The following is a 10,069-nucleotide window of genomic DNA, read 5'->3' as shown; positions in this document are numbered from 1 at the left end:
TGGCTACCCCCTGCCAAGTATGTCAGTAGGCAATTCTCCTAGAGAAAGCACAGCCCTGCTTTATTCTAGAAAAAATTTAAGACTGTTTATATAAACTACAAGGAGGACGCATACATTCAGTGTGGGAAGTCTTCCTCTAAGGCCAGTGCTCAAATCATTTCCATCACCTCAAGAACATTTTAGACATCTGAATTAATGGCCTCATGTCTACTATGTCCAACTCAATGTCCTCCTTATTACCCTGTGAAAAGAGACTGAGACAAACCAGTCCTAACAATAAATTCCCCTCCTAGCTTCTCTCCATGACTCCAGTTAGAGACAGAACACTTGCTGCTCTGATTATTCCTCTTGGTAGGAAGTGAGCATGTGACCATGGGAGCCATCGGCTCTAGCACAGGTTGCAGTTAAAGCAAATCCTTACCACAGGAATAGCCAATTAGCAAATTCACCGATTACTCTATTTACATTTGTGTGGTCAATAACTTTCTAGGTTCATAGGTGTCAAACCAATGAATGTATAAGCCAGTCCATTTCTATTGCATAAAACATGATATAAAATTAAAAAATACTCATGGAAACATAAAGTATGTTTATTATTGCTATAATCAAGGCGAAAGTCTCAAACAATTAGCCTTGATAATGGAAATATAATCAGAACCATTATTCATGAATCTACAGTTTGTTGTTCTCTGCTGTTCAGGCTTCACGGTTTCATACATACCATGTACCACAAGACCTTTATCACACGAGAGGAAGAAAAAGGAACTTGGAAGTCGCAAAGCATGGCTTAACCCCTTCCTTAGTTACTTGACTTCAGACCAATCACCTACTCACTGTGAACCTGTTTCATTCTATGTTTTAAAAAAATTGGGGAGGAGGAAATGGAATAAACCCACCTAATTTGGAGGATTAACTGAAATAGCATGGGCGATAACTGAGAGAACATAAATGGAATTGCCCTGTACCCTTGAAAAAATTATACAAAATAGAGAACCACTAACACTAGTGCTTATAACCTCTCCAGAGAGGGACAGGTATCCTCACTACACAGTCTGAATGATGGTTACTGAGTCTGAAATCCTGGGCAGTAGAAAGGGCATTAATAAGAAAGCTCCAAACCCACTGAGGAAGGACCTGGCTTGACAAGCCATGTAACATGGACCCAACTTTGCCCTAGAAACACTTTGTCAGTTTTATTTTACCTTAATATACATCTGTACAGGCAATAACAAAAAGGCTATTACACAACAATTGGGTGAGTTTTACCTAGTTTCAAGAATAATGCATGCAGTTACAAATGAGAGGTAGAAACACTGTATTAAAGACCTAAAATTACAAACATCATATAAATAAGTGTTTAAATTAACTGCTGGAATTTCATAGATAAATAAGGTAAAAATTACATTACTTTGTCAAAATAAAACCATGTTTTTGTTTTTAGCAATATGCTAAAATTAGATTAATGCCAACAAGCTTCTGTGCAATTTGTCAGATTTATTATCTAAAAGGATGAAAATAAAAAGATTAAAACTGGAGAATGGTTTATTCAAGTACTCAAGCAGGTAAGTAAAAGAAACTAAATAATATACAACAGAGGAATCATAACTGCCCACATTCTCCATGAAGCTATTTGGTGAATTGTCAGGATTAACATAAAAAATAGATATTAGGCTGGAGAGAGCTGCCCATTTTCCCAAGAGAAATCAAACCTTATTTTTCATTAACTTCTTGTAGAAACTCCACATCATTAACAAGCTTTTAGATCACCAACTTTGTTTTGGCCCTATTAAAATTCTTGATTGATATTTTTCCTAATACTGCCCAAATAAACCTAGCCTTTAATAAACTTAGAGGTCACAGGAATCAATGCACATTCTGCATGCACGATAACAAAGGCAACCAAAAGCAAACAACCAGCAACTCAAAAATATCACAGAAAATCTGTGGGTGTAGATGAATAGGTTAAAAAATGCAAAGGTTCACATGAACACAAGTTTTTACCATTTAAAAGTCCACTAGATATTACATGTGAATTCTGGAAAGGATGTGTATATATAATCAAGTAAAATAGTTTTTAAACAAGTCCATTGTGCCTCAGTTAGTTTTAAATTGCAAAATCCAATACAGAGTTGTTTTAATAAATTAGTGCAATATATATGAAAGATTCTGGAAGATTAACAAGTGTCCGTATTACATCAAATTGAAGATTTCACAATTTCTTCTAAGAGCCATCTTTCATATCTTCTTATTTCTTCCTGAGCTGTTTAAGGATGCATGCTCAGATTTAGACAAACTTGCCCCAAGTATCAAACTGCCTGGATGAGATGTAGATTTTAAAAAATTTTTATACCTCAGTAAACGTGGAATTTCACACATTGCTCTGGTGAACTGAGTGAAGAGCCACTCACTTTGTTTCATTCTTAATTATCCTTAAGAATAACTGTACTGATGATTCTAGTTCTAAGGTACATTTATTTACCAAATTCAAACTGAAAGACAAGTGGAATACTCTTGCTTCTGCTTCTACAAGAAAAAGGGAAGGGGTGACTTCTCCAATAAGGCAGATTTTCTACAAATACGTAGTTTTTGGATTATTTTCCTTTTTTGAAATCACTGCTTGTTCTTTGGTAGTCACCAGGTAAGAAACTACAGTCTCCTGGGGATGGGGCAACAGAACCCAAGCTGGACTCTCAAACATAACACCTCACATCCCACCACTGGTCCATGGGACAAGCCTGCTGCTGCTCACATGGCCGAGGCGCTATAGCAGAGTGCCGATAATCTTCTTTCGATACTAGATTTATCTAGAAATAAAATAAATTCATAATAAAGATCATTTTTATTTTCAAACCAAAGAAAGAAAAACTTATTTAAAAAATTACTAACTCTCTACTAACATCCTCGCCTCTGTTCTATTTTGCCCCCAAGTTAACAGTTCTATATACTTTTTCTTCTTTCTGCCTGATAACTGTTTAGATATGATTCATAGTTTAGTGCTGCACACATTGGTAAAATTTAGATTAGCACATCAAATAAATATTTATATTTTTAACAGCTAGCTTGCTCACAGTTGCAAATAATTTTACAATTGCCATCCTCTTGTGGCTCTTCAAAACGTGGTATGACCACATTTACTCCAATGGGTCCACTACCTCTTCCTTAAAAACCAGATCACTGTGCTTATATTTGACAAGTGATAATATAATCCTGGTATCTTATCAATCTCTATTCTGCTGTCTATACCAAATATGCAGTATGTAGAGTCTTTATAGGACTCCTCAGTCACTAAGCCCACGAGGCTTAAAATAGTTGCATTTATTATTATTTAGTAATAAAAACGAAGTTCTCTACATACACAAACACATACCCACCAACATCGTAATGCAGTGTAGAAATCTAAAGATTAATGACATAAGCCATCAGTACTTTACAAGCATTAGCTCTAATCCTTACAACAATTCTGCAAGGTAGGCAATGTTCCCTAATCTTCTAGATGAAGAAACTGAGAGCACAGAAAGGGTAAGTGATTTCCCCAATATTGGAAAACCAAGATTCAAACTGAGGCAGCATGATTCTAAACTCCATGCTCTTCCTACTCTGCCTGTCGGAGACAACTAAACTGCAATCAATAAACACACTACTTTCTAAGTCAACTTACATTTATGTACACTTTCAATATCTGCCGGGTCCTGAAGAATCTTAGTTAGGCCTTCCAAAAGAAGGGCTGCTTTATGATAGCGATAAACAATATCTTCAGTCTGCTGAAACATTTCATCCAGGGCTGCAGACTGAACCTGGAACCAGTCAACAAAAACAAGAAGATTCACAGCTTTTCCAAGAAAATACAAATTCATTTGCCCAATGAAGCCTGAAGTGGAATCTATTTAAAATTAACACATTTTTACAAAATGACAATCTACCAAACTATATAAAAATTAAAGATTCATCTGATGAGCAATATAAAGAAAGACTTTTCTCACAAAAGAGTTATTCTGCATTCAAACGTAGACTTCACGTCCCCAGAGATTCATGACTCATAAATTGTATACTTTTAAATGAGCTCTTTTAGGACTTCACTAAACACTTTATTTTAAACATATACTTTCATGCTAGGGTAACCTGGCATTTCATTAAAATAGATTTTTATTACAAAAAAATAATTAAATGATGTTAAAAGTCACCTATCAGCTTCTCCTTTTAGTTAAACAATTGTCTGATATAGTAGTCATTCATTCATTCAGAGATATGTATTAAGCACCTACTAAGTACCAGGCACTGAACATACAAGAAAGGTGAGCTCATCATCTGGGAGAGATAATCCTGCAAAATATGTCATTCTAATTCCAAGGGATATGTGGTATTACAGGAGGAAGCCCCAGATGGTACGGAATATATACAAAGTGCATATAACCCGATATGGAAGGAAGAGATTAGGGAAAACCTAATGATGTTTATGCCAAGTAATAAAGAAAGAGGAGAAGTTGACTAGGTGATGTGAAAGATGGGTTGGGGCTTTCTAGAAACAGGAGACAGTAGTATTATTAACAGGGTTATGAGTATTTGATCCCAACAACATTCTAATTTTTCTCTTTAATCATTAAATGCCAGGATTGTCAGTAATCCAGTATCCTAATTTACTTGTCAATATGCTCTGTCTCCTTCAAAAACTAATTTAAAGCCACTTACAATAAGATAAATAAAATAGATATAGAAAATCAGAGCCAGGAACTGGAGAAATAAACAACTAAACACAAGTGCTAATATTTCTAAGCTTGCTAAACAGCCAGAGCAAAAGGAGAAAGTTATTGAAGTTTCATGGCTCTTTATTATCTTTATTGTTATGTTACTGTGGTAAAAATAAGATCAGGCCGATAATTAATTTTTTTCTCCCACTTAACTACTATTCTTTAACAGTCCCTAATTTCATCTATACTTTAGAGCATTTCCGCCTCCCATGAGACAGAAAATAAACTATTTCCAATAATATAACTAGGCAATTGGAAAAGGAGATCTTACTTTGTGTCTATACTTAAGTAAAGCCAGTAAGTAGAATCTGAACATAGGAATTTTTGTGGACTGATTAATAGAGTGGCATTTTTTCTAATGTTTTATCAAGCCATAATTTCTTAAATAGTAGAAAATACAGAAACAGATCCAGCTAAAGCTTTTATATGCAAACGATAAAGAGTAGATCATGTTTAATTTTAGCCATTTTTAAAAGATAAAATAAAATTTTACCAAATGTCATAACCAACCTTACTTAATGTGTTACTTAAATGTTAAGTTCAATTACTCCTTTAGTAAGAGGTAATCACAATATTTGGGACTTGGGAGTGGTAGGGGAATAAACTCTTTTTAAAGGGCTAGATAACATCAAGTAGATATTCAATTTAAAAGATACTCTTCAAGATAAGTAGCATTATACTATATTAATCTTTAAAAAGGGTTACCATTTCTACAGCACAATTATAGATGAGTTTCTCGGCAGTAACACTGTTGATTTCATCAATAAATCTCTGTTTGTCAGAGAAGAAGCGAGTGAGCTTTTCTGTAAGTTTCTTGCACATGGTGATGCAGAATTTATATCGTTCATTCAGATTTTTGACAACTGAAAAAAAGTTAAGGAGAATTGATTTTAATTTTCCTCCAGAAATAAAGTCACAGTGACATACGCCTTTCCTACTGATTTAAGGAAAGTGACACTAAATGATCACTGAAAAAATGACTGGAAATCAGATTCTTTCATATGTTCTCTCATTTGGTTAAGAAGACTGAGAATAAAGCACTTTCTGACTGCTCTCTGTATCAATTAAATGGCAAAACAAACCAAAAAACCAAAAACAAAAAAACCTTCACATACTAAAAGAAAAGCCAGTATCTTTTCCCATTTAATAACACAGTGATTCCTTATTAAAAACTTTCTTTCTTAGCATGATGGGAAAAGGGGCAGCTCAAGCATTGTCACACTCCACCCATACCTTGTTTCACTGCCGTGGATGGGCTCAGTTTCCCGGACTTGATCTGGGCTTTGGCAAGATGCAGAGACGCTGCTAGCAGCTGTGCTGCTTTCATGTATAACACCAGCTGCTCCACCCGCCTGCACCCAGAAGACATAAAAGCAGAGTGTTACCCTGTGAATCAATATGCCAGACTTGGCTCTTTACACATCAGGTCATCATTAAAATAGCCTTTCTAAGGGAATATCATTCTCCTTGATATTTGTAACTTACAAATGACTCCTGAAGGGAGAAGTTTCAGCATGGAAAAAGATGTGTGTGCTTTGAATACAACAAAACACTCAGATAAAAATCAATACAATCTCTTTATCATCTAAAATCTTCAAGAGTATGATTTACAGGGAAAAGGCAACACTAAGGTTGAAGAATCTCCAAGTCTTGGCTCATGTAGTGAAACCTAGCACAATGAAATAACTTAGAGACTTCCTTGAAGCTTTTAATAATGGGATATGATCTTTAGTGGATGACAAGGCCTCCTCCATCTCAGACATGAATTTACAGAAAGCATAACAAGTCTTAAAGTAAATGACAAAGTGGGTACCTACCCCCAGTCTTTGCTCAGTTGGCTGATCTGGTCCACAACCACACTCTCCTGAATCTGGTACAAGGAGACAGCAGATGTGCACAGCTCTGGGTTTCCCCCTCTTATGGCTGTCAGGTCCAGCACACATTCAGTGAACATCAGCATCACATTGAGGTGGCGTAAGGTATCTGTGTGTTCTCGCTGCATCAAAGCCAATTTGTCTTACAAACTTTCAGGTTAAAAAGGGGTGATACTCATTTCTGTATATAAACCATATCCACTGACGATATTTTTCTATACTTAAGAATATCAGAATGATCAAAGGAGACTGAAAATTTTAAATTCTAGAAAACTGGTGAGAAAATAAACACAAATGAAACCAAGTGTGGGTATGTGCATGTGTTTGTGTGTATGTATGAGAGCACTCACAAGAGTAAGCTTCAAAGATATGAGGTCACTGTGCTTTCACCAGAAAAAAATTAAATATCGAACAATTAATATAAATGAGACAAAAACATGACAAAATAAGTATCAATATTATAAGGATATTCTGAACACTTAACCATACTTTTGATAGTTTAGTGAATTCTACTGACTTATAATTTCAGAGATGCTTTATTTTAATTTCTGGTGGTTTTTCAATTAACAGTGATTCCTAATATCAAAGCTCTAAGTTTGTGTGATCTGTTCAGTTAGAGAAGGGAGTATAGATAGACGCAATAGCCTGTATTAAAAATGGGTATTCTAAAATTAATATTTGTTTTTAGCTATAAATGTATTTTAAAATCTCAAATAAGACTAAGATTCTTACTCTCCTTTTATGGATAAAAAAAAGGATAAGAATCATTTTCCTAGAGACAGGAGAATAAACCAATCAATTTTTGAAAGCATCATTGCTCTAGGACAACACACTGGACTATATGTTCCAATATACTGACATACATCAGTGATGTTCTACAGATATTGGAACATAATTGATGTCTAATTTTATGGAGACTGAAAAAATTGAAGGTTGCTTTTCCAATCTTAGATTACCCATTTTCAAAATTACTACTAAACTTACTACAAAATCATTACTAAAATTTTGCATGCACTATAACTTTTATGTGAAATATTTAATTCTCCTTCACACAAAATAAAAATGTTAGAGATCTAGCACAGGGAGAAAATTTGTTCTTTAGTTGGTCTAGAGAACTAGTCATTTTAATTTGAAATGCAGAGTAAGTCAGCATTGTATTCAGGGACCAAGGACACAATGTTGTCCCACTGAATGCTGTCCTAGAATCAAGACTGAGGAATTGAGCTGGTAGTCTTTGGAATCATAAAATTAACTTCTCTTGTTCTAGATTTGTGCTCAGCATGCTTCAGATTATGATATGTTTTTTTTCCTGTAGAACTGGGTCCATGGAGGGAAGCTATTGTGAGCATTCAGTCTGCTTGGCAGGTTTATTTCTCAGTGTTAGTGACGAATCTGGCATTATGGTTTATTATTTTTTTAAACCCGAGTTTACGTGTATTTTCTTTTATGAAGAAAAATAAGCTTTGAGAATAATAAGTTATGGCTTTAAGACAAAGACTGTACTTCAAGAGTCCTATAAATAGTAAATAAACTTTAGATTAAAAAACTTAACAATAGGGGTTCCAGTCAAGATGGTGGAATAGGTAAACACTGTGCTTGCCTCCTCTCACAACCGCATCAAAGTTACAACTAAACAGAATAGCCATTTTGGGAGTTGCCTGGAGTCAGTAGAAATTCTACAACTGGGGACACACAGGAGAGGCCACCTTGAGACTGGCAGGAGGAGCAGAGATGTGAAATAAGCTGGTCCATACCCATGCTTGGTGGTTGAGAATCGGGAGAAATATCTTGGCCTTTAGAGGTCTCCCCACTGTGGAGCAGGGAGTCCCGAATCCACACTAGGCTCCCCAGCCCAGGGTTCCAGTGACGGGAAGAGAAGTCCCCACAACTTCTGGCCATGAAAACCAGCAGAGATTGTGGCTGAGTGAGACAAAGGGCTGGGGGAGTCGCAGGAACTCCTCTTGAAGGGCCCTGCATGAACTTACTCGCTGGCAGACTCACTTACTCTGAGTTCAAGTACTAAGGCAGCAGCTCGAAAGGTGCAAGGGACACATGGGGAGAAACTGAATTGTCTGGTTTCAAGCCAACGGCTGGAGGGGTAGCCCTCTCCCAGACAGAAGTGCTGGCAAAGGGTGCTGTTCCTTTGTTGAGCTCTCTCCCTGCTCAGCCTGAAGACCCAGGTGGCTGCATATCTGAGTCTCCATGAGCATAGCTAACACTGGTTTCCCCACCCTGATGAGTCCCTGAGACCCACCCCTCCCAAATGGAGTCCCACCCAAGCCACTTCCAGTGAATTTTCCATACAAACAGCCTGTCTTGGCTGATGCTACAGATTTTCCTAAAATGTCACAAGGTTCACAAAACCTAAAAAAGCAGCATCTGGCTTCAGCATACCCCATACCTCTTTTTGAGCAGCCCCAAGCCTGGCGCTAGCAGTAGCTGGCCTCAGTTTGCAGCTGAGCCTCCTGGGAGACTTTCAAGCCCAGCATGGGTGGCGGCATTCTGCAGATTGCTTGGTGGCTCATGCCAAATGGCCCCAGGTAGGACACAGCCTGCAGCTAAACTTGGGGCCCCTCCCAGGAGGCCCTGGCCTGTACACAAGGTGGCCGGCTTCAGTCTGAGCCAGAGCACCACCTGGGGTCACATCTGAGGATGACACACCCAAAGAGCAGACAGGGCAGGCACTAGAGCCCAGCTAAAGTGACTCTTGCTCTGTAGGGTCAGCCCCTGCACAACAGCTCCTCCACTGGGCACAGTCAGTCAGCCCAAGGGTCAACCCCTCCCACTGATGAGCAAACAGCAACCAAGGCTCAACTAGAACAGGAGAGCTCACACAACCCATACAAGGGACATACCTGGAGCAGCTGGCTCAGGTGACCAGGGAGACTATGCCACTGTGATCCATAGCACACCTACTACATAAAGCCACTCTACTAAGACTGGAAGACATAGCAGCCCTACGTAATAGATAGAAACAAACACAAGTAGACAGCCAAAATGGGAAGACAAAGAAACATGTACCAAATAAAAAAAAAAAAAAAAAAAAAAAAAAAAAAAAAAAAACCAGAACAAAGCTCCAGGAAAAGAACTAAACAAAACGGAGACAAACAATCTACCAGATGTAGAGTTCAAAACACTTGTTATAAGGATGCTCAATGAACTTAGGGGAAGAGTAGAGGAACTCCGTGAGAACTTTAACAAAGAAAATATAAAAGTAGAGATAGAAAACATAATTCAGAAATGAAGATTATGATAAGAGAAATGAAGACTACCTGAGGACAAATTAACAGCAGGTTACATGAAGCAGAGGATCAAATCAGCGATTTAGAAGATGAAGTAGCAGAAAACAGCCAATTAGAACAGCAACAAGAAAAAAGAATTCAAACAAATGAGGATGGTTTAAGGGGTCTCTGGGACAACATCAAGTATACCAACATTCGTAACATACAG

At 37.3% G+C, this 10,069-nt stretch overlaps 1 protein-coding gene across 1 annotated transcript in view; it reads right to left on the bottom strand.

Moving 5' to 3' along the window:
- Positions 1 to 569: 569 nt before the first annotated feature.
- Positions 570 to 10,069, bottom strand: part of ULK2 (unc-51 like autophagy activating kinase 2) — a 101,357-nt gene continuing 91,857 nt past the window's right edge. Inside the window, exons 25-29 of the mRNA XM_023529854.1 lie at positions 6,563 to 6,741; positions 5,979 to 6,097; positions 5,451 to 5,608; positions 3,659 to 3,794; positions 570 to 2,804 (exon numbers count right to left, since the gene is read on the bottom strand). Of these exons, the coding sequence (XP_023385622.1) occupies positions 2,746 to 2,804; positions 3,659 to 3,794; positions 5,451 to 5,608; positions 5,979 to 6,097; positions 6,563 to 6,741 (651 nt within the window). The 3' untranslated portion in view covers positions 570 to 2,745. The remainder of the gene's footprint in view (positions 2,805 to 3,658; positions 3,795 to 5,450; positions 5,609 to 5,978; positions 6,098 to 6,562; positions 6,742 to 10,069) is intronic.

The sequence above is a fragment of the Pteropus vampyrus genome, unplaced genomic scaffold (assembly GCF_000151845.1).
Source record: "Pteropus vampyrus isolate Shadow unplaced genomic scaffold, Pvam_2.0 Scaffold44, whole genome shotgun sequence".
Lineage (NCBI taxonomy): Eukaryota > Metazoa > Chordata > Mammalia > Chiroptera > Pteropodidae > Pteropus > Pteropus vampyrus.
This window is presented reverse-complemented; position numbering and strand designations above follow the sequence as displayed.